Raw genomic sequence first — 26060 nt, 5'->3', positions numbered from 1 at the left:
AGCGCGCTTTTCTGGAGGCCCTAGGAAATGGCCCACCCCTGCCCCTCGACTTCGGGACGCAGAGACCAGTCTCAACGCTACCTCCAGGTCACCTCGCCTCCAGCTCGTTACCCAGGCACCAAGGTCCTGGTCCCATCAGCGTACACCAACTCTCCGAGGTGATTTACATATCGATTTTTATTGGCTACTGGAAGCACTCGCTCTCCTCATTGGCTGACACTGCGCCGTGCCGAAGCTGCGCGGAGGATGTGCGGGTCACAGGCAACAGCATTTCCGTTTCCGGCTCGCCTCCGGTGCCATGGCGACCGCGAGGGCAGTGAGACTTCTGCAGTCTTCAAGCAGATGGCGTCTCGGCCGTAGAGAAGTTCCCCAGTCCCGCGTGAGTGCCTACTTTCCCTGCCCTCGGAGAGACCCTGGATCTCGAAAATAGCTCCGCTCGGAGGAATAGCGCTCTTGGGAGCTCCTCCCTTAGCAAACGCCATAAGCTTCCTTTCTGCCCCGCAATCAGCACGTTTTTCCCGGCCTGCAGGCGCTCGCCGCCCTTGTGCCCGGCGTATCTCAGGTGGATAACAGCTCCGATTTTCTGGGGAAGAGGCCCCATCGCCGGCACCCCGGCATCCTGCAGCTGCCATGCGTAGAGCTGCCGCAAGCACTGGCTGCCGCCGCGCAGCTCCTCCTGCTCCGTGAGTGTCGGTGGGAAGGGGAGGCCCGAGAAGTAGCGGAAAGCGGGTGTGCATGCAAGTGATGTCGCCTTTCATCTTTGGCCCATAGAGAGCGCGATGCCCAATGTGGAGAAGCAGGTGCGGGCACTGACGAATTATCTCTGGAGCCGGCATTTACCTGTAGGGCCGGAGGAGTTGCAAAGACGGGCTGTGTACCTTGAGGAAAAATTCTTGGAAAACCCAGGTAGGGCTTGAGAATAAAGAGTAGACCAAATTGAAATATTGGTGGGAAATGAAGAGCAAGAAATAATTTTACTGTCTCAAATTGATACTGTGGTTTCTTGTTTCACTTTCTGGCCAGAGCAGTTGTTACAATGATGCCTCACTAGAAGATAGACTGTTTCAGAGGTTGGTCTTGGGGCTTGGTAAAGGTCAGTGAGGTGCTTCGGTATTTTGTCAAAATCTAGATCTTTGGGTTTTTTCCTCTAAATCCACTGGATTCGGACTAAGTTTTTATTCAAGTGAAATAAAATCCCCGTATGGCTCCCTGTCCAGTACAAAAGCCTTCTTCGGGGATAAGAGAATGAATATTATTCCTCGGGTTATTTTCATGATTGTGAGTTCCTTAATATTACCGACCTGCCATGTATTCATTAGGTATCCCTGCACTTCCCCACAGTACCTGGTTCAGTAGGTGCTCAGTAGGTAAATCACTACTGAGCTAAACACAATCATGAGACTTAAGATTTTCAGGCCCCTTTGTAACCTACAGAAACATTGGAGATGTTACAATCTTAAATTTTGGAGAAGTGAAGAAAATCTACAAAATATTGTCCTTATCCTATCACTGTTCCTGACGCTTACCTTTATTTTGTTTATTTTTAAGTGTATTAATTTTTTTTAGTGACCTCTACACCCAACATGGGCTCGAACTCACAACCCTGAGATCTAGATTCACATGTTCCTCCATCTGAGCCAGGCGCCAAACACTTCTCTTTAAAAGAGAACAAAACTTGTGGGATAGGGCTGGTTGAATTGCATAAACTGCTGTTAGAGGCAAAATACTATCGGGTACATTCTGGTGGTGATGATGGCGGTTGCTGTTATTCTTACCTGAAAGTTTTCTCTAGGTTTGGCTTCTCTCTTAAGCTTTGAGGTTTTGCCTCTGACGGGAGTTGCAGAGGAATGGACAGGCAGTATATTCAGCTATTGGATCTGAGCCATGTTCTTCCTAGGTCCTCACTCCCAGTTCTCGTTCTCACCCCAGATTTATCTCAGTCAGGGGAGAAACTTCGTGAAACGGTGCTGCGTGCCCTACGCAAAACTACATACCATTGGCAAGAACTGAGGTAAGGAGGATTAGAAGAGCTACAGAAGAAAAAAAATCTTTAGAAGGAGACTGGGGAAGTACAATTATACAATTCATGTTAGAAAAGGCTACCTGGTTCATAGCTCAAGACTCTTCCCTTTGAGGACTGAAAGTGCTGAACTGGAAGAGCTCTTTTCAAAGATTTCATTTCCTAAAAATCTAAAGGTTAGCGAGGCCATGGAGGTTATTTCGCTGTCGGTATGACTCTCTGGTTTGTTTTTGTTTTTGTTTTTGTTTTTTTGACAGCTACAATGAGAAACTGAGCCTGGTGTATATGGCAGCAAGACTGGATGGTGGCTTCGCAGCAGTCTCCAGGGCATTCCGTGAGGTGAAAGCCCATCAGCTTCCAACCTGAATCCTTTTACCATCAGTTCCTTTATTCATAAAATAGTCTTCCGGGGTAGGGTTCTTGGGACTTGGCGTGTGATTTTTTTTTTTTTTAAAGAGGCTCTCTTTATCCTCTGAAAGGATTTTGTGACCCAAGAAAGGTTTAAAATCATTGTTTTAGGAGGTTCCATTCTATAAAGTATTTACATTGAATCTCAAAAAACATTCACATCTCATCACTGCCGAGATCCCCTAATTCATATTTACCAAGGCCCTAAATAAGTGTCCACTTACGCTACTGTGGGGTGTTGTATATTTCTTCAGATCCAGGCTCGAGTTCCAGAGTTCCAGCCCCAAACCTTACTGGACTTTGGTTCAGGTACTGGTTCTGTCACTTGGTAAGTATCTTTCTGTCTCTGTCAATTCTGGCTCTAGAGAGCCATGTGTACAACATTCCAAGAGACTGGGAAACCAGAGGGAGAATAGGAAAGTTGGGAACTAGAATGTTTCTTCCCTGAGATTCAGTATGGCATAAGAAGGTATATGGATTAGGGCCAGAACTTAAAGAAACTTCAAGTGAAAAAAGACCCATGTTTAGAAAGATAAAAAAGGAAAGGAATTAGTCTAGGGCATATCACCAAGATTTTTTTTTTTTTTTTTTTTTGGCCTACAAATAGTTTTTATGTGTCTGCCCCCTTTTTAAAGAGTTATAAATGAAATAAGAAAATAACATTGGTAGTTTTTCCAACTGTTGTAAAATAATACTCTGTTTCCCAGGGGTGGGGTTGGTGGCAGAGGGGTGTCCTATAGGGATGACTCTTTATCATGAAAATTGGCCATTTATATTTTGCCATCTTAGGGCTGCTCACAGTACTTGGAGCCAGAGCCTACGAGAATATATGTGTGTGGACAGCTCAGCTGCTATGTTGGATTTGGCGGAGAAGCTACTGAAAGGTGAGAAGAAAGTATAAGGAAGGACTTTTTCAAAGTTGAAGGAGTTAGGCAGAGAACTAGAAAGAGTGTTTTACTGGGGAGTAGAGGAGGGCTCAAAGTTAAAAATGAGTCTGATTTCTTTCCAGTGTTATGGTCAAGCAGAGGCTGGTGGAGGCCTTTGCTGGATTGTGGATGGTTTGGGTAAGATTAACAGGGCAGGTGACCCAATATTTTCTTACGCTATTGCATCTCACCCTCACCTAGTGCTTTTCTTTATTCTTAGGACCATGTTTCTTATCGAGAGATCCCTTCAGTGTATACCTATACACTCCTAGTTGCCACGTCTCTGTTTTACTCCATAGGTGGCTCAGAATCTGGGGAGCCTTATGTTCCAGGTGTCTTTTTCAGACAGTTTCTACCTGTATCACCCAAGGCAAGTGACAACGTTTAGAGTATGTTAAATGTGGAATTTGGCAGACAGAAAACTGTAGCTTCAGCTCTGCTACCCAGCACCGAGTGATAGAAGATAAAAGAGAACAGAAGAAATATCAGAGGGTAGAACTTTGTTACAGTCTTGGAAGGGGAGCCAGGGGGAATGTCAGGTCTATTCATGTTTCTTATCTTGGTTCTCAGGTACAATTCGATGTGGTGGTATCAGCCTTTTCCCTAAGTGAACTGCCCAGCAAGGCTGACCGCACTGAGGTAATCCACACCTTATGGCGCAAGACAAGTCATTTTCTGGTGAGTTGAAATTGCTTTTTCCCTTCAAGTTGTTTTTTTTTTTTTTTTTTTTTAAGTTTATTTATTTTGAGAGAAAGAGAGAGAGAGCAGGGGTGGGGCAGACAGAGAGGGAGAGAGAGAATCCCAAGCAGGCTGTACATTGTCAGTGCAGAGCCCAACAGGGGACTCGAACTCCCAAACTGTGAGATCATGACCTGAACTGAAATCAAGAGTCAGATGTTAACTGACTGAGCCACCCAGGCACCCCTCCCTTTAAGTTTAAAGCAGCTTCATTGGTTTCACGTATTTCCTTCTCTCCGCTGGAACTTGTGTTCATTCTTAACCAATTTTCTCATGCATAGATCCCTTCATCCCTCTTTTAGGGTCTCATCCCCATCTTATATGGGGCAGGCCCTTTCTTTTAGGGCCCCCTTCTCCCATCTGTGAATGTTCTTACAGAGCTGCTAACATTTATGTTTTCATGTAATTCAGGGCTTGTGCTTATTTTCCTTTTTTGTGAACAGGTATTGGTAGAGAATGGAACAAAAGCTGGGCACTCCCTTCTCATGGATGCCAGGGACCTGGTCCTTAAGGTAAGATTCTCCTTCTTTCATAACCACCCCCAATCTGTCACCAGTTATTGCTACTCCCTTAAAAACTGAAGAGACTCTGTTGTACAATGGTAGGGGTGACTCTCAGGATATTAGGCATATGAAGTCATTACGACATGTTATAGGGATTAGCAAATTAGGACCTGTGGATCAAATCCAGCCTGCCACCTGTTTTTATAGGAACCATGCTTATTGGTGTGTGTGTTGTCTGTGGCTGCTTTCACACTATAAATAGCAGAATTGAAATAGTTGGGACAAAAACAGATTTTACCCGTTCTCTGGGCTTTTAAAAAAGAAAAAGTGTGCCAACCCCTGATCTAGGGCATCACTAAGCCAAGAACCTTATCTTTTGGGGACAGTATGATCCAGTGTATAATCATAAATTTAATCGTCCTGGAGTGGGTTCTTTTTGAGAGTGGAGGTTGCTGACAAGGGAGAGCACCACACTATGTGCCAAGTTCCTGCCTTTCTCCTGCTACAAAGAGAAAGTTCTTTGTTTGGAGTATTAGAGAAGCAGCCAGCTTAACTCAAGGAACATAGTTAATAATTACCAGAATTGAACGTTAAAGGAGTCCTCAATTTACTGAGTGCAGAGATTGAGTTATGAGAATAGACCCCTCAGACTTAATATTTTTTTTAGGTAGGCTCCACTCCCAGCATGGAGCCCAACACGGGGCTTGAACTCACAACCCTGAGATCAAGACCTAAGCTGAGATCAAGAGTCAGACACTTAACCCACTGAGCCACCAGGCACGCCCTCACCAGCTTAATTTTTTTGGTTTTAGGGCAAAGAGAAGTCACCTTCAGACCCTCGACCTGGCTTTGTCTTTGCTCCAGTGAGTATTATTTCTGCCTTTCCCACCATGCAAAGATCTGAACTCAGCTATGGCCAGGAAAAGTGAGAGGGTAAAGCTAAGCCACCCTGTGCTATTTTGTGTCCCTATCCAGTTTCTTTCTTAGTTGTTCCCCTGGCCCTCCCTGCCTCCTGCTCCTGTGCTCCCATATCCCTAGCCCTTCTTGACTCTATCATTCTGAGTTTTTCAGTTGTATGATCTCTGTGGTTCGTTTGTCTTACCTCATGTCTTTTGTGTGTGTTCACAGTGTCCACATGAACTTCCTTGTCCCCAGTTGACAGCCTCTAAGCCCCTGGCCTGTAGCTTTTCTCAGGCTTACCACTCCATCCCCTTCAGTTGGGTATGTATCCTGAGAATGTTGCAACAGGGTGAAATAGCCTGGGGGAACAGCATGAAAAAGAGTCAGAGGTGGAAAGAGTTGGAGAAGTCAGAGAAGAGCCTGGAGATTTTCAAGCCTGAATGTGCATGGCTTATGAAAAGGCTGCAGGGATGGGGGGGGGGGGGGGGGGGCTGTTTTTTTTCCCATCTCTTTTTCCTCCAAATAGTCTCTATGTCCTTATCTTAGAATAAGAAGAATCTAAAAGAGGAAAAGTTCTCCATGGTAATTCTTGCCCGGGGGTCTCCAGAAGAGGCTAATCGTTGGCCCCGTATCACTCAGCCTGTCCTCAAACGGCCACGCCATGTGCATTGTCACCTGTGCTGTCCAGATGGGCATATGCAGCATGCTGTGATCACAGCCCACCGGCATGGCAGGTATAAAGGTTGTGACCAGAATTAGGGGGAGGAGGCAAGACCCTGCAGCCCACACTGACTTCCCTTTTCCATAGGGATTTGTATCGCTGTGCTCGTGTCAGCTCTTGGGGAGATCTTTTACCTGTGATCACACCTTCAGAGTCGGAGCTTCCTCCGTCCCCTGCTAAAGATCCCCCTGGAAGTTGACGAGGATGCATAACAAGTATTTGCTTACACAGGCCTGCCAAGGGTGAAGGTACCTGGTATCCAGGATGGGAGTGGTCGCAGCCCTATGTATCCGTTTGAGGTTTTAATAATAAAAAGTTTGCAAAAAGTAGAAATGGATCTTGTGATTCTTAAAAGGTACAGAGGTCAGTTGTCATGGCCTATCCTGGGACGAAGAGAATCCTCAGATGTTCAGTGCCTGTTTCCCATACAGATCGCAAGCTCACCTTCTCCCGTAAGAGTACTGTTCCCTCCTGCCAGAGACCAGGGCTGCCCAGGGAAGTCACCCGAGGCAGACAGATGGGGAGAGCTGCCCTCAGCTCTCTGAGCACTGGCTCAGCAGATGTCACGGTTGTTAGGTGGCCACCTGAACAGGGGGCCAGCAGCTGCCTCACCTCTGTGTTTTTCTCCCTCCTTTCCTTGTGTCTCTCTCAGGGTCCATCAGCTCCCCAGTTTGCTGGATATATTTTCCTCAAGTGTCAGTCCTCGTCAAGACTGAATTTTCCATCTTCCCCCACCGCAGATCCAGGCAGGACCCTTCAGTTTGCTTGGTTCATTTTTCAGCGTTCCCTGAGACCTTCCTGTTTCAGAGCTAGAGCAACTTTCCTTGTCTTAAAATTCTCACCCCTCTCCCCCGATACACGCAATCCCTGACTTACTTACCATGGCTTGATTTTCAAGTTTTCAACTTTAAGATGATATGAAAGCAATGCACATCCAGTAGAAGCTGTACTTTGGATTTTGAATTTGGATCTTCTCTCAGGTTAGCGATATGTGGTATGATCATCTCGTGTTGCTGGCAGGCAACTGCCTGCTCCCAGGCAGTCACGCGATAGCGACGGTAAACGGTACCCTTAGAACCATTCTGGTTTTTGCTCTCAGTACAGTATTTGGTAAATTATAAGGAATTTCAACACTTTGTTATAAAATAGACTTTGGTTAGATGATTTTGCCCATCTGTGGGCTAATAGAAATGTTCTGAGCACAGTTAGGTAGGCTAGGCTATGACTGGTAGCTGAGGTGTACTAAATGCATTGTCAGCTTAGGAGGCTTAAGTATGTAGCCCCGTCGTACATTGAGGAAGATCTGCATACATCCGAAAATAGGCACAGTCAAAAGCTGGAACAGCATCAGTGTTGTAATACTAGAAATCTCAACTTCCCCACTAGACATTATCATGTCCAGAGCTATTTTTCTGGGGTTACAGGAAAGGGGAGTCCACTCATCTAGTTTCCACAGAATGGTGGGCGGCAGCACCACCTCTCAGCCCCACCTCCTTACCTGAAAGTGGCCCCAAATCCCCTCTGAAAGGGGAGGGTTCAGATATCAACATAACCCATGAGACAGGGAGTGGGGTGGGGTGGAGAGGGTATGGAAGTCTTAGATGAAGTGTCTTGAATAAGGCAGGACCAGGTGTCCCCAGTACAAAACAGCTGGGAAGGCCCTCCCCAAACTCCCATTTTGGATTAGACCAGCCCCAGGCATGAACTAAGACTGTCCACAGCATTTGGATTAGTCATGGCAGCGAAGAGAAGAGGACCTACAGCACAGGCTGTGCCTGGCAGGGAGTCTGGAGTTTCTGGTTTCCAAGTTCTGGAAGGCATGAGCCAGGGGAGGGGCCTCCTTGTAGGGGGAGGGCGGGAATCTGGGGCAAGGCCCCAGTCAGCTATGCAAGGCTGCGCAAGCAGAGGCAACACCGGACAAGAGGAGGATCCCAACAGCCTCCTGAAACTCAGGAGAGGAGCTACTCCAGCTCTGACCACCTAAGACAGCACTCCTCTGAAGATTGTAACTCCATTTGCCATCCCGAGGCCTCTGCTCACCCTGCACCCCAAGGATGGAACCACTACTGGGAGTAAAAATTGGCTGCCTGTTTGCCCTGCTGGTTCTCACTCTGATCTGCGGCCTTATTCCCATCTGCTTCAAATGGTTCCAGCTGGATGCAGCCACAGGTATGGCCCTGCAGCACATGTCCCCATAACCTAATCCTGACAACAACCCCGTCACCCCGTCCTGATGCCTTGCTCTGATTCTCTCATCATCCCCAAGCTTGGGGTATTGCGTGCCACTGTCTCTCTCTTGTCACCTTTTCTATCTCACTGCCAACTAGATTGTAACTTTCCCCATTTTTAGGTCGTCACCGCCGGGTCCTCAGCCTCCTGGGCTGCACTTCTGCAGGTGTTTTCCTGGGAGCGGGGTTCATGCACATGACTGCTGATGCCCTGGAGGGAATTGAATCAGAGATCCAGAAGTTTATGATGCAGGTGAGCAGCGGAAATGCTGAGCTACAGAGCCGGGAGGCCAGAATGATGAGCAGAACCAAGGGAGGAAGGGAGAAAGGTGACAGAGTTGAGGACCAGCAGGGAGGGACAGGGAAGAAGACAGCTCTCCTGTGGCATGGTGAAAACAGGTTGGACTTTAAGGAAAGCAGTGGAGCTGAAGGGGCAGGACAGGAAGCTGAGCTCCATCCTCCATTGATTGCTGCTTTTTTCTCCCTAGAACAGGACAAGAAGGGAGGGAAGTGTTTCTGATGATGCCGATTCAGCACAGGTAAGTATCTCCCGCCAGTCCCTCCCCGGAGCGGGAGGGGAGCCGAAACTCCTTTCCCACCCAGACCCTTTTGAGGGAAGTATGTGAGGAGAAACAGAAATCCCCTCTGCTCCTCAGCTCAGACATCACAGACCAAAGAGGAGCCCACCCAATCCTTTTGGGTTTGTGGACGCCCTAAAAAAACTCTGCTTTACTCTTTCATTCTTTCTCTGGACCCTTTCACATGCCTCACATTCTTTTCCCATTTTTCTAACCCTATCACTTTTGTGTCCCCTAGTCCCTCAGGGTGGTGGTTGTCACTGTCCATACCTGCTCTTGGCTTCATTCCCCTGCCCTTCTTTCTGCACCATAGGCCACATCAATCTGGAAGCATTTGAAGCAGATGGTAATAAGGCCACTGGCCAGAGTGAGAGCCGGCCGGGCAAACAGGCAGCCAGATTTTACTAATTGGGCACAGCCCCACATTTCCCGTTCTCCTTGGTTTCCCACTCCCATGGCCACCCAGTGTACTTTCTTGTCTTCCCTTCCCACCTCACAGCCCTCTTTCTGTTCCTAGATGGAGTATCCCTATGGAGAGCTCATCATCTCCCTGGGCTTCTTCTTTGTCTTCCTTTTGGAGTCGCTGGCATTGCAGTGCTATCCTGGGGCTCCTGAAGGGGTCACAGTGCAGGAGGAGTGGGACGGGGCTCACGTCCTTGGACTCCACAGCCATGGACCTCTCCCCTCCCCCTCAAAGGGTCCCCTCCGAGCCCTTGTCCTCTTGCTCTCCCTCTCCTTCCACTCAGTGTTTGAAGGTCTGGCTGTGGGGCTGCAGCCAACAGTAGCAGCTACCGTGCAGCTCTGTCTTGCAGTCCTGGCTCACAAGGGGCTCATAGTGTTTGGTGTAGGACTGCGGCTGGTGCAGATAGGCACTGGCTCGCGATGGGCCACGCTGTCCATCCTGTCACTGGCTCTCATGTCCCCCCTGGGCCTGGTCCTGGGACTGGCTGTGACTCAGGGGGACTCTAAAGGGGGGCGTGGCTTAACCCAGGCTGTGTTAGAAGGTGTGGCAGCCGGCACCTTTCTGTATGTCACCTTCCTAGAAATTCTGCCCCGGGAGCTAGCTGGCCCCGAGGCCCCTCTGGCCAAGTGGGGCTGTGTAGCCGCCGGTTTTGCCTTCATGGCCATTATTGCTTTGTGGGCCTGAGAGATTCCTGATTCTTCTGATGGACCTATCTACAATGGCCTTCCTGCCCCTGGGAGACACTTCCCAGACAGCTTTGGCCCTCAGATATTTCTCTACTGAGACTAAGTGACATTCACTAGGCATCGTCCACATGAACTGGACCCCAGCTTTTCCCTACATGAGATCCCATTTCTCATCCAGGACTGAGAGAAAGATGTTTAAGTTGAGTGCCTATAAATTGGAGAATTGATATAAACACAATCACTCTAGATTTGACTCCCGTCCCATTTATGCTACTGTGAACAATAAAATGTCCATTTTACCCTTCCCCTTCAGCCATGCTATACATCATTTCTGTAGGTTGCCTAGGAGCTGCCCAGTACAGGAAGTGGTGGAATGGGGAGTGGAAAGGGTGAATGAACACTGGATGGGGTATTTTCTTCTGGAATCCGGGCCCCTAGCCATTCTGTCAATTGCAGACCATGCCCTCCAAACATGGCAGCATTGCTGAAATTCCAACAACCTGCTCCTGTCTTCCCCACAGGTGTTGAGAAACTGAGCCAGAGTTCCCAGCATTTAGAGAGAAGAGGTGTAAAAACAGAAACCACACCCACGTCACTCCCAGTACCTATTATCAGTCAACTACAGTGTGTCCAACAGACTCTTGAGATCAGGCTAAATAGAGCCTCCTTTCATCTGGCTTTTATTTTTCACACTGAGCCCTGTGTGGCCTCGAGGATGCTATTGCTCTCCTTTGAGCCCCTGTCTCCATCCAGCTAGCTGCCTTGAGCTGCGGGATTAAGAAGCAGTGTTTAGAGAGGGAGAGAGAGGCGCCAGATAAATGCCTAGGGTGATTACTTGGCTTTGCCACAACTTAGTGGCTTTCCTTCTGCCTGCTCTACCTGCCCCTCTGCCTCCAGCCCCTCCCAACTAGGCCGTCTGTCTTTCAGTTCAAGTAGCCCCTACACTGTGTTACATCTCTTAAAAACTACCAAGGACAAATACGGAGCTGATTATCTGCCTGTTACCCAGCCCCTTCACCCATGAATTGGAGGGGTATTGCAGACTTAGTGGAGAAGGAGGAAGAGGGGTGCCTGTGTGGCTCAGTTGGTTGAGTGTCTGACTCTTGATTTCATCTCCTGGTTTGTGGAATCGAGCCCCACATCAGATTCTGGGCTGATAGCGCAGAGCCTGCTTGGGATTCTCACTATGCCCCTCTCCCATTCATTCTCTCTCTGTCTCTGTCTCTCTCTCTCTCTCTCTCAAAGTTAATAAATAAACATTTAAAAAAAGGAAGAGAGAAGGTGTACCCTGTGAACTCACTCTCCCCACTTTGCCCCTTCTGATGTTGACAGTTGCAGAAGCCAAGTCACCTTCACATTGACAAGGTCTCCTGAGTTTCCTTCTTGCCAGAGTTGTCTCCTGTCCATCCCATTCCCCTCCCCACAAACTATGATACACAAACCTCCTCAGAAGCCCAGCTTACGCACCCAGGGATGAGTGAGAAGGCAAGGTTCAGGTACAACTAAATAAAAATGTCTGATACAGGAAACCATTTCCTTGAAATACCATCCTATTCTGTTTTCCCATCAGTATTAGGTAATGTAATATGTACTCAGAACAGAGCCTCAGATGTAGTAATAATAATAGAGTCTCCACACAGAGCACCTGCTATGTGCCAGGCACTGTGCTACTGCATTCACAAGTATGATCTCACCTTCCTGACCCTGCCAAGTAGGTATTATCCCCGCTGTAAGTTGAGGGAGACACATGCAGAACAGTTAAATAGCTGATCACATAGCTAGGTGGGCTTCCAACCCATGTTTCTCTGATTTTAAGAAAAACTCAACTATATAGATTCTCTTCTTCCTTCCCTTTCCTTCCCTTTACCTCCCATCCTATGTGTTAGGGTCTCAGAAGAAAGCAGAGAGCACATGGGTAATTGAGGCAAGTTTAATAAAGGGAGTATATAGGAAGGTGTGGGCAGGGTTTGGACAGAGTAAGGAGTGGATGGTGCAATCCCCTGGGGCTGAGAAAGAACACTGCTGTGCTTGGTGGCGCAAATGTCTGCTGGAGGGTGAGCAAAAACAATGTTGCTACCCCAGCTGAAGAGAAGGGAGCAGTTAGCAGAAATGAGAAAGGGGCGTCCAGTAAGAGCTGTGGCCTCAGAGGAGGGATACAACCAGCTTGCAGGGATCCGACCAGGAGGACACTAGAGGAGCACCCTCCCACCCTCACTCCACTTCTACTCTGTGATCTACTGCCAGGGTCTCTTTTTGCTCATGCCCAAAGCGAAGAAGCCAAAGGACAAAATTGCCTGTTGGTGCATTGCAGGCATATCAGTCTTGTGAGGCACATAAATCTGGAGGCTCATATCCAACATGCCATCGACTGTCTGCTACTTTCAACCTGAGTGGTCTTGCCGGGCCTTTTCAAGGCTGAATTGGGAGGGACACAATTTTATGGACGGTAGCTACTTCAGGTGGAAAGGATTTGCAGGACTACAGAAAGGAGACTTGAGGACATGAGACCCTGGGCTCCTCATATGTTTCTGGGTCACTGATGCTATCAGCATCTGAGGGAAATGAGCAGAGGTTGGGAGATCTCAAGCAAGGGTGAGTCATGCACGTTTTGCCTCCTCCCAGCCCAGGAGCCCTTACATTCCCTTTCAGCCACCTGTGCTTTCAGCCATCAGCACTCTCTTTCCTTCCCACGACCATCGCCTTTCCTTTCCCAAGACCTACTAACCAGGACAGGAACCATCTTTAGCTGGAACCATATCGTATCAAGAGCTGGAATAAAGCTCGAGGATGGCTCCCTAGAGAGAACATCAGGATCAGAAAAAGGAACAATCGGATCATTTCCAAAACCTATGAATCCCCAGCAAGGAGTCAGAGAGGGCTATAAAGGAGCAGATGAAGGTGACTTTAAATGAGCTTGCAGTGAGGAAGGGTGGAGTGAGAACAGGTAAGAGAGCCATGGGGAAGGAGGGAGAGCAGAGGTAGCTGAGTCCTGGCAACTGGAAGCCAGATTCAGGAGTAAACCTTGACACACTTCATTCAGCCTTGACAGACAGGTTGTAACCGAAAAACCTTAGAATCATGAGAGTTTTTAAAAAATACAGGAAAGATACAGGTTGGGAAAAAGGATAGAGAAGAAGATAGTTGCAATAGTCACCAAAGAATTTATGTGGAAGTGTTTTCAAGTCTCCTGAACCCCTGTGCCCTTTCCCCATCCCTTATTTTCCATCCCCACACATGTATTTTTTATATATTTAAACAGGAAAAAACAAAAAAAGCCAGAAGAATGAGACCTCCAACTGCCCTCCCACCTAGAACCAACTTTCCACTTTTGCAACAATAAATGGTTCCCTGAAGTAACCCTTGGGAGCTCCCCCACCTTTCATTTGCATACAGGCCAAGGCTTGGGTTTTTACAGTTGTAAGCTGACAGTGGTGAAGAAAAGGAGAGGAGATGGGGCACAGCATCAAAGAGAATGGAGGTTAGTGAATATCCTGGGGCAGGATGGGAGGTCAGCCAAAGACGGGCACCTGTGAACAAGATGCCCCAGGAACAAAACCAGAGAGCTCCAGGCTAACTCCTGTGAGACAGTCCGTTCCACTTCACCCCTTTGCCAGTGTCTTGCCTCCCTCACAGGAGACAGTGCCCATAGGAAATAGTCCCTTTCTCCTGGCTTTAGAGTACAAAGAATGGTTGCCAGAATCAGAATGGGTTGGTTATGTGTGAGTGTATGTGCGCCAGCTGGTCAGGCACCCTCATGTTCCCCGCCCCCGCACCTGAGGGAGGAGCCCGTGGCCACTTGCAAAGGTGAAGCAAAAGGGGTGTGTAGACAGGTGGTACACCCCCAGGCCCCAGTCTGCAGGGATGCTTAAAGAGGCCAGTTGCTGACTACTTCCTTTTTATTTGAATTTTGTTCAGAATTACTATCTTTAGATGTATTGAATGTCAAATATAGAATGCATCCTACCTTTACTATTTACCCAGTTTGGGGGAAATTCTGATGTTGGCAAGGAGAGACGGTGCAAACAACGTAATTGCTCTGGGCACCATTTACCTTGACCACACCCCTGGCCTCCAGTGACAACTGATTCTCACTTTCCATTTAGTACCAAAATCTCTAGAAAGGTGGTGTCTCCCACTCTGGCATTGCCCTAACTCTGTAAAGGAGTGCTCTCTGAAGTTTCACATCTCTCCCTCCTACTGCAGGGTCAGTTTTGTGTGTACTTTCAGAGACTCACTCTTTCAAATCTCTTCATGAGTTCCAGACTTTCCAAGCTGACCCACAAGATTCTCATCACCGTAGTCTTCTAGTTTTATTCTCTTTCCCAGTAAACCCTCTCTTAGCTATCTTGGACTTCCATCCCTGAAGTCAGGGAAACACATCCCTTGAGAATGAGAGGAAGAGAGAAACAGGAGTCCTAAGCCTGAAGCAGAGACAAAAAGTAGGGAATTTGTGATTCAGCCTTCTGTGAAGTCACCTCACCTCTCCTGAGCTCTGACCTTCAGAACAGGCAGGAGCCACAGACCATGGCTTCCCTATGTAGCTACTGCATAGAATCACAAAGAACACTGGGAGATTTGGGAGGGAAACCGAGACGGGGTGGGGGGGGGGGGTTAGGAAGAACCATGCCAACCACAGGAGGGCACTGCATCCCCATGGGCTAGCCTGGAATGTCTAGGACCAACAAAGTGAAGAGGTCAGACAAGGACAGCAAACCCCCTCTCCCTTGCTCCCAGCAGAGAGCATCTCTCCCTCTTCCTAACTCTTGGGTTTCTCATGCTGACACATCTATAGGAGAGGGACACACAGTCACCACCATGTCACACACCACCTGCGTGACAGATACATACACACACATTCACACGTGTACACATGGTATCCTCCCTCTTCTGAAGATTACCTTGCTAATGGTGTTCTCTGTGTGAGAAGACCTGCCTTCCTTCCCATAATGCACAATAGCACCTTTTGCCAGGCAAGGCTGATGCTGGTTGGAGTTCTTTGCCTTTCTGTCATGTTTTGTTTACCTAGGAGCTAGTCAGTCCAGTGATTCCAATTGTGCTATTTCTTTAGGGTGGCATTAAAGCACTCTTTGCTACCTGCCCGGCATGAGGTCACCCAACACACTTGCCATCAACAGCCAGCTCTATAACCCTGCGAGTCACCTGAGACCCCAGCCCCCTCCAGTCCTGGTCTCATGCATTTATAGCAGTCTCAGTCCTGAGAGAGTGACGAAATGCTCAAGAGTCAGCAACATATTCCATGCCTCCCTTCCATGTCAGTGTGTCAGCACCAGACAGCAAGCTGCATTAGTCCTCAGCTCAGTTGCATTGAGGAAAGCACATAATTGTGTGTGGAGTACTCTAGAAAGTACTCCAGCAAGTGACCTTGTAATAGTCCATCCACAGCACTCTTAACAATAACACTGTAAAGTACCTTCCCATTTTTTACTTTTTGTGCCCCAAGAGCCCAAGAATCAGCCTGCAACAGCCACAATATCTGAAGTCCTTTTGCTGAGTATTGTTCATACTTGTTGAAAAACTTCTCAGAGAACCAGTCTAAAACTCCCTGAATTCTTGGATTCATGGGGGAGGAGGATTCCTGAGAGGAAATCCTTTGTGCTCTCGCTCTCCTGAAGGAGTCTTCAGATTGGGGTCAACTATGACCAACCCAACCCCTGTAGTAACTGCGTGAAGCCTGGTCTACTGATTCTATTGAACCATCTAAAGTGGAATCTAGGGGCACCTGGGTGACTCAGTTGGCCAAGCGTCCAATTCTTGATTTTGGCTCAGGTCATGGCCTCATGGTTTGAGAGTTTGAGCCCTGTATCAGGCTCTACACTGACAGTGTGGAGCCTGCTTGGGATTCTCTCTCTCCCTGTCTCTCTGCCCCTTCCCTGCACAAGTTCTCTCTCTCTCTCAAAATGAAGTTTTAAAAGTTAAAAGTAAAATAAAATAAAATAGAATTTAGGTGACCCCTAGGGAGGATCCTGCAGGAAGGTGGTCACAAGATGTCCTTGGACACTTCAGCCAGTATTCTGTACTTCCTGCTTCAGATCATGATGTTGGTGACATCAACTAACTAATAATAAGTCCCATAAAACCTACATAGCTCCTCTCTCCCAAAACTTGAAAATACTATCAATATCAAGGACAATACCATCCTATTGGAATAGGGGTCAGTGACCATGTAGTCACGTTCTGTGAAGTGTCCATGCCATATCTGAGAAGAGAATGTGGTTGGGCAGGGGGAAGTCATGAACAGGGGCATGATGCGGGCATACTCAGACAAGGAAGAATGGCACTCAGTTCCTCTACAGTTTATTGTTACAGCAGAAATTGTGGGACACAGGAGGGCACCCTCCACACATAACACAGTGTGGTCAGAGCCCCAAGATAGCCCTTCCCACCCCTATGACAAGCCCCAAGCAGCCCTGCCCCAGCTTAGCTCCCTCCCCCTCCCACTCTAGACACACACTGTCTAGAGAGCTACCAAAGTTAGTGCAGCCAATGGCCCCAGGCCCCTTCCTATTGCCCCAGCTCCGATCCTTCCCTCATACTTGCTCATTGCCCACCACCTCCCATTCCAACTTCCATTTCACACACTGGGTGTTTCTATACCATCCTGAGGACCATTAACCCACCAGCAAGCCTCCCCTGACACACATTCAGTTAGGTCCATACCCGTCAGAGATCTGAAGGGTTCATGAGAAGCCCTATCAGATTTGGTGAATGGAGTCCTGGCCCCAAGTCCCCCACCCTTGCAATGGGATAAGTAGGGAGAGTCTGGTGGAGGCACATGGGCAACTACAACAACCTCTTGTCCCTTATCAACAGACACCTAGATTAGGGAGAGGGGTATGTGCCCTCATCACCTTAACACCACAATGAGGGAGAGGGATACTTTAGGGGTCTGGGTCCCTAAGAGATATTGGGACATCTCTCCCAGGAGCTGAGGGGAATCACAGGTTAGAGGTCAAGGTTAGGGTAGCAATCAAAGATCAAGGTCATCTCCCCACATGATCTGCCCATCTTCCCTTACTCTGGCCCAGTGCCCTATGCACCTCCCAGGTTAGTGCTGGGGGAGGTGAGGGCTGGGTCCTACACCAGGGCGACAAAGGTCACTCAACAGGAGACCTCCATGGTATGCCCTGGAGGCCCTGAAGGGAGAGTTCCAGACTCGCTGCTCTGGGACAGGGTGCGAGAGCGGGACCGGTTGCCGTCAATGGATGCTGCGCTGGTCAGGGAGGCTGTGCGCGATCGTGACAGGCGAGTCATGCAGGATGAGGCCACTGTGGAGACAGAAGGATGAGCAGGTAGGCATAAAGGAGGTGAGACAGAGAGGCTGGCAACTCAAGAGTGGGGTGCTTGGGTGAGCCGAGAGTCACAAATGGGGCTGGAGCGGGAGGTCAATGATTTGGCAGATGGTGGTAACTTCCAGAACTAGCCTGAAATGGTTCCCTCCCCCCACCCCCTCCCACCCCCCCCACCCCCCCAGTGCCCATCCCTTCCCCGCTCCTGTGCAGCAATCACTGTTCTCATGATAGCTTCTGACTCCCATACTCACTGTAGCCCATGCCTTGCAGGAAGTACTTGAAGGCCTCGGTCAGCTTGCCTGGCTGTGGAAGTAAGAAGAGGAGAGGGGGACAGTGAGGTGAGGTTAGAAGCTGAGATGGAGGGTTGCCTGGGTGACTCAACTGAGCATCTGACTTGATTTCAGCTCAGGTCATAATCCCAGGGTCGTTAGATCGAGCCCCACACCAGGCTCCACACTGTTAGTGCTTGGGATTCTCTCTCTCTCCCTCTCTCTCTGCCCCTCTGCTGCTCACGATCTTGCTCTCTTGCTCTCTAGCTCTCTCTCTCTCTCAAAATAAATAAACAAACATTAAAAAAGAAAAAGAAGCCAAGCTGGAACCCCAAGCCATGGCAGGTTAGGTGTGGAATGAGTGGCAAATGGATGAGCAACAAAGTGTATGGTTCAGAGCCACTAATATCCCATCCCATGGACGGCAGGGGTACTCACCTGAGTCAGCTGGGGCTGGCCTCCAGAGTCAGCCATCTGTGCAGGAGACAGAGACAACCATCCAGAAGACATAAATAAACGGAGCCATGCCAAGAGATAGAAAAGGTTCTCTTTTCCTTAGCCTCCCCACTCCAGGCCCTCAGGGTTTGCTTTCTTTATCTGCCCCACTTGCTCCCATGCAGGACCTGGAAGGCCTAGAAGCTGAATCTAGAGAGGATCTATGGCTCTGCACAGGGGGCCAGGAGTCAGGCGGGGTATGGAGTAGGGTTACTGACCTTGAGAAAAGAGGTCTGGGTGGGGTCCAGCTTTGAGTTACATTCCACCTGGAGTAAGCAGGAGGCTGAATGAATGAGGTCATACTCCCTGTGGCCCCTCCCTTCGAAGGGACCCAAGGACCCAGATCCCAGTTTCTTTCCCATTAGCCTCGTACCCATTTCCTTCTTACCAGGAATCAACCTCTTATGCCCCACAGTCACTCTCCCTGTTCCAGAGCTGGCCTCTTGGCAAGATACCCCTCTAACAACCACCCTGGATCTCCAACCCTCCCTCACCCACCCCAAAATTCCCTACTGACCACTGCATCTTCATGGGGTGCTTGGTCTCCTACCACCAGCATCACAGGGCACCTAGAGGCATAGTGTCGGGAGAAGAGGGTAAGGCCCTGGTGCTCTGTCACCTGCCTTTTCCCAGAAGAGCAGTTAGACAATGTTTGACTCCAAAGAGGAGACGGTCTTCTGACCCTACCAAGACAATTCAAAGGGGGATGGACCTAGACAGTGAGATTTGCTTCATAGGACAGGGTGGGAGGTAATGAGAAAACTCCCTGTTAAAAGACTCTCCTTCTAAAGAATATAAGCACCTAGGGAAGATCCAGAGAGAGAGGCAAAGCTTTATCTCTTAACGTCTTACTTGAGGGTGACAGCACCTCCACGCTCAAGGTTCAGGTCTCGGCGGCTAGAGAGGGGTTCAAAGAGGAGCAGGAATGTTAGGCAGACAATGCTGTCTATCCGGATGGAAGCCATCTCCTCCCTGAGGAAGCTCTCTTCCTCCCAGAAATTACAGTCAAATATTAATAATTAAAAGTGAGAAACAAGGGCATCTGGGTTGCTCAGTTGGTTAAGAATCTGACTCTTGACTTTGGCCCAGGTCACAGTTGATGAGTTCAAGCCCCACGTTAGGCTCTGCACTGACAGGGCAGAGCCTGCTTGGGATTCTCTCTTGCTCTCGCTCTCTTTCTCTCTCTCTCAAAATAAATAAAGTTAAAAAAAAAAAGCGGGAACCAAAGGGCAAGGTGGCAGGCAGGCCTCAAACACAATCCCTATGGTCATTTGTGCCCCAGGTCTCTGGCCAGAGGTCAGTGAAGGGGGAGGAAGGGCACATGGACAAGAGACCATCTATCTCACTTCTGGGAATCCAAAAATCCAAGGGAGGTAAACAGGAGAAAGGGGGACGGCTCCATATAATTCATTCCACGGGGTCTGGCCCGCAGCTGCCCCAGCTGCACACCAAATCCTGCCCTCCTCGCACTGTGTACATCCCAGACTTCGCTCTCCTTCTCTGCACCTCCCCACGACCCCCAGCTGCTGCTTCTACATTTGCTTCACGTGTGCGCACACACACCACCCACTCACTTGTTGTAGCTATTCCAGTACAGTTCAATGTTCTCCAGATTGGGTGCATGTGTAATGATATTTCTGTACTTTTGTATCAACTCAGAATTTCCAGACAACTCCTCCTGAAGGAATGAAGAGGAAAAAAAATCAGGATTGAGAAAAGAAGTCAACAGTTACTGGATGAGAAGAGCCAAGCTTTCCTCCCTCCCCAGATCCCATCCCAGTTAAGGGAGTCACCCCAAGCATTCAAGACCCTAAGGTCCCCTCTACTTCCTCCAGCTTCCACAACCACTTACTTGGCTGAAGAGATGTCCAAGGATCATCTCCGGAATGGAAGAGGTGAGGCCTGTTAGCTATGAGGAAAAAGGGCAGGTGAGCAAGCTCAGGATACCACGAGGAGAAGAAACCCAGGCTACAAAGTGACACACACATCTTCCCTGCTCCACTCCCCTTTCTTGACATTCACAGGCCAAGCAGTTATGCTAGTAGAGCCTAACTGGACCTACACAAGCCCCGCCCCCCCAGACATCAACACACAGGCTCCTCCAAACCTTGTGGGCTGCCCAATCCATCCAGCCCTTGGCATTGGGATCAATGTTGATGAGGACAAGACCTTCGACTGTATCCGGGTGAGTAAGCTGAGGAGTAGCAGGAGGATAGGGAATCAGAGGCTGGGCAGGGCCTTATCCCTTCCCACTGAGCTCCGGCCAGTCTTAGGGTCCCATGGGGCCTGCCCCCCACCCCCTCCCCACAAACACACACTATTAAACCACACTCTCCTAATCAGTCTGCCATGGGCCTTAAACCTTGTCTGGGTTGCTTTTGTGTTTTTGTTTTTGTTTTTATTTCTTACAGCATATCGTGACAGGATGTAGGCCCCAGCTCCAACACCAACTCCAATTATTGTGGAAAAACTGTGAAAGAGAAATGCATGTCTAATGGGCCCTGGTGTCCAAAACTTTGGCTTTTCAAACTCCTCACCCTCTCTCCCAAGGCCACATGCACAAAGGACAGAACACCATCTTCCCTTGAGGGGTGCTAAAAGGGAAGGCGCCAGGGAGCTAACAATTGACACTGGTAATCAGTGTAGGTCCCTGAAGTCTATCTTCAGCTCTCTTGGGAAGCCAGGGTCTTGAAAAGAAACACCCATCCCCCAAACAACCAGACGCTTGTTTTCCTACATAGCTCTGTGTCCATTCTCAATTCTCAAGAGCTAGTTCAACTTGTTCTGTTTTAGTTCCTGGTTCCTCGTGAGAAACCGGGAAGAAGGGAACTTGAAGCAAGATGTTAAAAAAAAAAAAAAAACAACTTCAGTGAACAACAGGGACAATGGGGGAAACAGAGCCAACAAGGCAAACCGGAGCTGCCCATGGCCCGGGTGCCCAGGAAAAGCCAAGCCGGGAGTCCTCCGCACTCAGCATACATACCACAGAGGCTCACCTGTCTTTCCCTTCCTTCTCCCTCTCTCCCTCATACTCAGGGTGTGAGGGCTCCAGATCACAGGTGTGTGTGTGTGGAGGAGGGGAAGTAGGAGGGAAAGACAAGTCCATCTGGCTCCTTGAGATTACGTCACCCCTCCACTTCCTCCGACCTTCTGAATCAGAGAAGCCCCTCCTCAGCCTAAGGCAGGGCCACACATAATCCCTCCCTTTCCTGCCTCTATCCATTAGGGCTACTCAGCTGATTCAAGTCCATTTCCAAACCTACCCCTTCCTCTCAACAGTCAGGTGGAGGCATGGAGGAGGAAGGATATATCTAGGATAGAGACCACAACCCGTCTAGGAACCCTGGTGGACACAGGAGTTCTAAGGGCCCCATTATGCCAGACAGAGAACTACGGTTTGGAGGGGTACCCAGGCTTCTCACTTTAAGTACTGCAGGATGCAAGGGATCATATCCGCCAGCTGGTCCAGAGATGGGTACTGATATCTGGGGAAAAGAAGAATGTTAAGGAAAATACCAACCTGTCCCCGCTGCCCCGCACCTCAGGGTGTCCTATCTATCCTTTCCCGGAATCTCCACTGTTTCCTCCTCCCGAGTCCACTCTTCCCCACACCCCCTGTGCCTCACAGCCCAGTGAGGAGGGAGGTAGCTAATTCTCACCCCAAAGGGAACACAGGAGCCCCCTCTTCCATTCCAGGGGCATCCACATGAACTCGCACGAAGTTCTGAATGATTTCCTGCATATCTCCGAATTGAAACAGTGGCTGGAAGCAAGATTTATCTAAAGAGAATCCCCATCACCCCGATGGTAGAATCAGCCAGGGAAAAGCAACCCGAAGTCAGAACCCGCCCTCTTTCTTTTATGCCATAGTCAGAGGACAGAACCTCCCCTTGACATGCCACATGGGTGCTGACCCTTCCCCATCCCTTAGGGTTTTACCCTTCCCACCAGCCTCTTCCCAGAAAGGAGTGGGAGGGGAAGGTGAGGTCCTTACAATTGAGTCCCACATCATGGTAGGTGAGTATCGCTGGGCGTTTGGGTTTGGGGGTGCCATAGACAGTAAAAGTGACAGAGCCATAAGGTGTCTCCACAGAGTGAGTCTGCAGAAAAACAGGTCACCATCAGGAGGAGTCAGGCTGAGAGGAAAAAGAGGCAAGAGAAGGACACCCACAAAAGTCAAAGTCAAAAGTTGGGGAGTTGAGGTATGGGAGGGGCAAAGCGAGGAGACAGGAACAAAGATTTAGAAATAGGATCAGCAAGACTTTGGTTCAGGTAAATAAAACAGTGGAAGATGATTCAGAGGGTGGAAAAGAATCCTAAAAGTTGGGAGAGCACCAAGGAACTCTGAGGAGGAGGAAAAAGGAAGGAAAGGGAGAGATGGGAAAGGGAAAGGACTGGAATGGAAGGAAAGGGAGCAGAGAGGGGAGAAAGAGCCAGGTAGCAGTCCTCTCCCTACTGGGAGACAGGAGAACCCCTCCTCCCACCCTGGGACTACTCCCAAGCTGTTACCTGTCCCTGGTCCAGGAGGATTCCGGCAGCTAACTCAGCCTCCTGGAGAGACACACACAGACAGACACACGCAGACACACACAGCCATGTAGAGTCATAGATGGAGAGACAGGCACAGATAAAGAAAGGCAAAGAGACCAACCGAGACGAAAGACAGAAAGAGATGACAAAAAGAGACATGGAGAGGATGAAGGTTAGTGCAGTGACAGGACAAAGGCCTGACTCCCATTGTGGTGTATGGGGGAGAGACATGGGTACAGGTGGAGAAAACAGGGGTGTGGGTTAGAAAGAGATCATGGATTTGGGAAGGCAGGAGGTGAGGGGGATGCCCGCAGGCCTGGACTTCGGGTCTGGGAGTCGGAGGGTCTCTATTGACCTTGGCCACCTCGGGCGTCTGCCCTGGCAACAGCGGCTTCTCCTCTGTGATCTGCACCTCCTGCAGCTCCGCCATGGTGGCCTGGTAGGATGAAGAAACACCAAAACTGGGGAGGTTGCCTCCACCCCTGCACATCTCATACACCTGGCTCCCTCTCTCAGCCCAGGACAGTGTAGGGTGCAGAGGGCCCTAGGAGAGGGAGCACACATCAAGCCTTTCTCGCCCCCAGCTCCATGTCCAGGCCGCTGGAAAGGCAGGCTAATGGCAGAGGACTCAGGATACCACTTCTCTTCAGACTGGCCATCCCTCTGGCTACCCCTCAACACCCACACCTCCAGACCCCCCTCTCCTGTCATGCATAGAAATACCAGGGTGGGGCAGGAGTGTAGCTCCGGTTTCCCGTGCTATATTTAGGGGCCACCCCACACTCCCAGAGTTAGATAGGGATGAACCTCATGGCTCAGTGACTGGGTATGCCAATGATACTAAGGAACAGAGTAGTGAGAGTTCATAATTAACTGTGACCTTCAACTAAACCTCAAGGTCAGCAGCTCAAAGGGAAAGGGGTTAAAAATGACCCAAGTACCAAGACCAAGAGGGTGAGAGGGAAAGAAAGAAAAGAAGAACAAGGGACACCTGTATCCAACTGACCCAATGTTTCCCTTCCTTCCAAGACTCTCCCTCCCTCCCCATTGTGAATAAATTAGCATACATTCAACATTAGTGGGGCTGGTGAGGAGCAGAACACCTGTGCAGCCTGGGGGGTGGGGTCACTTACTGGGCTCCTATTGGCTGGATGCAGTGGGGTCAGGGGTCAGGGTTCTCTCCCCTCCTGGCTCAGGGGTCTGAGAAAACAAGGCAATGAGGTGAATGACACGGGAGACAGACGCTGGGTCTTTTAGGGACAGAAAGCCTCAGCCAAGATCTAGACTACCTGGGTCACCCACCCTCCCCAGGTCACTAACCGTCCCTAATCTGTACCCCTGAGTCCAATGAACATGTCTTCTCTAGGCTTCAGCTAGAATCAATACAGGCTGGAGGGGCCTGCGGGACAACACGGAGAGCAGGTATCAGCCCAGGCTGGGGGAGGAGAGAAGGAAGTGCTGATGTGGAGGAAAGAGCGTGGCTTGTGTCGGAACCTCTGGATTCTAGTCCCGGCTCTGTCGCTGAGGGTGTGACCTTGGCCCACTCAGTTACTTCTCTTGGCTTCAATTTCCTATTTGCAAACTACAAGGGGGAACTAGGGGATCCTCAAGGTTTTTGACAGCTCTCAAGTGAGATGAGGATAGCTGAGCATGACTGTTTAGCATTTAAACGTTTAAAAATGAAATTCAAAAAGCCTCGTGCCTTCGAGTCTCTTCTCCACCCAGTCTCGGTGTGGGTGCCCCGAGCGGAGAAGGGAAGGGAGGGCGGCCCCACAGTCTCCTCCCAGCACCCCCCCCCGCCCCTCCCGCCCCGACGACCCGCAAGGGCCGAGCGCCAGCTGGGAAGGGATGGGTAGGAAGGATGGGACTGACCCGGACCTGCACCCGTCCGCACCTACGCTGCTCGTCCGCGTGGGGATCGACACCCTAGCGCGGCCGGCGCGGAGCGCCCGGGACCCTGGACACAACCTCGCGCACGCCCCAAACACGCCCTGCCGCTCGCGGAGCCTCCGCCTTTGTGCGCCGCAGCGCAGCGCCCCCTCCTTGCGGGCCCCTTCCCCCGAGCGGTTGGCTCCGAGGGATAGGGATCAAACCGCCCACCGGCCCGACTGGCGCCATCCAGGCCCTGCGGCCCCTCGCCCGCCCCTCCCCCTACCTGCTGCCGCCGCGGCCGCTTCCACCTTCACTTGCCTTTGACTCTCCGGCCCGCCCGGCTCGGGCTCCCCACAGACCCGCCCCCGGCCCGCCCCAGCCCGCCCACGGGCCGACAGCTCCCTGCAGATCCGCCCCAGACCCCCAGTAAACACGCCCCCCCTTTATCCCGCCCCAGGCTGTCTGCCGCTCAGGGAGGGGCTGGGCTGGGGACCCGAGGGGTACCCTAAGGGAAGCAAACTGCTGGGTGCTTCCGCGTTCTGCTCGCGCTCCCCACGACATCCCCCCGCAACCGAGCGTTGTGGGGTGTGCGGGGATCCCTTAGTCCTGCAGGGGATCCTCACGCCTGCCCTCCACACCGCCCCCACCCGTGACCTGGATCTGCCTATCGCACTGTGGTTCCTTCCTTCGCCCCCAGACCCAGTATGAGGACGGGTAGGGGGGAGACGAACCCAGGGTGCTGACACCCCACGATTTCGACTCCGCTTGCCCGTAAACAGAGCTAGGTTAAGGAAGGAGGAGGTGGGCGGGGATCGCCGCGGAGGAGGCGAGGGTCTCGCCCGCTGGGAGGGGCAGGTGTGCTAGCACCGACGGGTGGGGGTGGGGGTCGTCGAGGGCGTAGGAGTTTCAACTTCGGGGTGCCCAGGGTCCTGGTACCTCCTCTCTGTGCTGCGTCCCGACGCCAGCTCTCGGCTGCTGAGAAGTTGGAAAACAAGGCAGGGGGGGGGGGGGGGGGGAGGGGGGGGGGCCGTTAAAAAGGGGGGGAGAGGGAGGGGGGGGGGGCGAGGATGGCCAACGGGGACTCCCGGGTCAAGGCCCCAAGGGGGGACGGAGGAGGGGCCAGGGACCCCCAGGGGCTCTGACTCTAGGGTAAACAGGCGTGGGGGCGGAGTTAACTCTGCGGGGGTGGAGTAGGGGCTTGGGGAGGACGCTGTGTCCCGGGCTGGAACCCAAGAGACCCTGTGGCTTCGGCGGTAACCCCTCCTAGTCCGGCCCAGAGGAGGAGGGTGAGACAGGCTCGGCCCGGCTGTATCTCAGTGCCCAGGCGGTGTTTTCTCAGAGACTGCTGCGTGTCGCTTTCGGGGCCTGGGGTGGGTTTGCGGTCTTAGACTGCTCACTAGCCCCATCCGAGCC

General features: G+C 50.6%; 4 protein-coding genes across 9 annotated transcripts in view; 3 read left to right on the top strand and 1 right to left on the bottom strand.

Annotated features, from left to right (window-relative positions):
* The first annotated feature begins 245 nt into the window (after positions 1 to 245).
* METTL17 (methyltransferase like 17) lies at positions 246 to 6572 on the top strand. The gene is made up of 14 exons (XM_049613179.1): positions 246 to 379; positions 530 to 683; positions 772 to 906; positions 1930 to 2011; positions 2278 to 2359; positions 2683 to 2756; positions 3218 to 3312; positions 3654 to 3724; positions 3925 to 4032; positions 4536 to 4604; positions 5408 to 5458; positions 5724 to 5816; positions 6042 to 6229; positions 6304 to 6572. The coding sequence occupies exons 1-14, from the start codon at positions 299 to 301 to the stop codon at positions 6413 to 6415; spliced, it is 1395 nt and encodes a 464-aa protein (XP_049469136.1). The 5' UTR covers positions 246 to 298; the 3' UTR covers positions 6416 to 6572.
* A 1439-nt stretch (positions 6573 to 8011) lies between these two features.
* SLC39A2 (solute carrier family 39 member 2) lies at positions 8012 to 11628 on the top strand. Its single transcript, XM_049613178.1, has 4 exons — positions 8012 to 8385; positions 8567 to 8697; positions 8933 to 8983; positions 9540 to 11628. Exons 1-4 carry the CDS (start codon positions 8271 to 8273, stop codon positions 10167 to 10169), a joined length of 927 nt encoding a protein of 308 aa, XP_049469135.1. The 5' UTR covers positions 8012 to 8270; the 3' UTR covers positions 10170 to 11628.
* A 4842-nt stretch (positions 11629 to 16470) lies between these two features.
* NDRG2 (NDRG family member 2) lies at positions 16471 to 25649 on the bottom strand. 5 transcript variants are annotated; one of them, XM_049613174.1, is made up of 17 exons: positions 25584 to 25649; positions 23909 to 23975; positions 23131 to 23211; positions 22755 to 22796; positions 22240 to 22345; positions 21905 to 22025; positions 21668 to 21730; positions 20655 to 20715; positions 20353 to 20439; positions 20098 to 20154; positions 19820 to 19923; positions 19098 to 19142; positions 18763 to 18814; positions 18464 to 18511; positions 18189 to 18224; positions 17733 to 17784; positions 16471 to 17457 (listed from the first exon to the last, which is right to left on the bottom strand). In XM_049613174.1, the coding sequence occupies exons 3-17, from the start codon at positions 23203 to 23205 to the stop codon at positions 17291 to 17293; spliced, it is 1116 nt and encodes a 371-aa protein (XP_049469131.1). In that variant the 5' UTR covers positions 23206 to 23211; positions 23909 to 23975; positions 25584 to 25649; the 3' UTR covers positions 16471 to 17290. The 5 variants fall into 5 exon arrangements, with proteins under 5 accessions (XP_049469131.1, XP_049469129.1, XP_049469133.1 ...); XM_049613172.1 differs by lacking the exon at positions 25584 to 25649 and adding an exon at positions 24931 to 25016; XM_049613176.1 differs by lacking the exons at positions 22755 to 22796; positions 25584 to 25649 and adding an exon at positions 24931 to 25016.
* Positions 25650 to 26059: 410 nt separating this feature from the next.
* TPPP2 (tubulin polymerization promoting protein family member 2) overlaps position 26060 on the top strand; it is a 1914-nt gene continuing 1913 nt past the window's right edge. For both annotated transcript variants that reach the window (XM_049613170.1, XM_049613169.1), the window contains exon 1: position 26060. This exon is cut by the window's right edge and continues 256 nt beyond it. The gene's annotated coding sequence lies outside the window, so the exon portion shown is untranslated.

The sequence above is a fragment of the Panthera uncia genome, assembly GCF_023721935.1.
Source record: "Panthera uncia isolate 11264 chromosome B3 unlocalized genomic scaffold, Puncia_PCG_1.0 HiC_scaffold_1, whole genome shotgun sequence".
Taxonomy (NCBI): Eukaryota; Metazoa; Chordata; class Mammalia; order Carnivora; family Felidae; genus Panthera; species Panthera uncia.
This window is presented reverse-complemented; position numbering and strand designations above follow the sequence as displayed.

Coding starts and splice junctions, on each gene's coding strand:
- METTL17 (XM_049613179.1), top strand. CDS start 299: ATGGCGACCGCGAGGGCAGTGAGACTTCTGCAGTCTTCAAGCAGATGG. Junction 380..529: donor GAGAAGTTCCCCAGTCCCGC/GTGAGTGCCTAC, acceptor CCCGGCCTGCAG/GCGCTCGCCGCCCTTGTGCC. Junction 2,012..2,277: donor TACCATTGGCAAGAACTGAG/GTAAGGAGGATT, acceptor TTTTTTTGACAG/CTACAATGAGAAACTGAGCC.
- SLC39A2 (XM_049613178.1), top strand. CDS start 8,271: ATGGAACCACTACTGGGAGTAAAAATTGGCTGCCTGTTTGCCCTGCTG. Junction 8,698..8,932: donor TCCAGAAGTTTATGATGCAG/GTGAGCAGCGGA, acceptor TTTTCTCCCTAG/AACAGGACAAGAAGGGAGGG. Junction 8,984..9,539: donor ATGATGCCGATTCAGCACAG/GTAAGTATCTCC, acceptor TTCTGTTCCTAG/ATGGAGTATCCCTATGGAGA.
- NDRG2 (XM_049613174.1), bottom strand. CDS start 23,205: ATGGCGGAGCTGCAGGAGGTGCAGATCACAGAGGAGAAGCCGCTGTTG. Junction 22,797..23,130: donor AGACGCCCGAGGTGGCCAAG/GTCAATAGAGAC, acceptor GTGTCTCTCCAG/GAGGCTGAGTTAGCTGCCGG. Junction 22,346..22,754: donor TCCTCCTGGACCAGGGACAG/GTAACAGCTTGG, acceptor GTTTTTCTGCAG/ACTCACTCTGTGGAGACACC.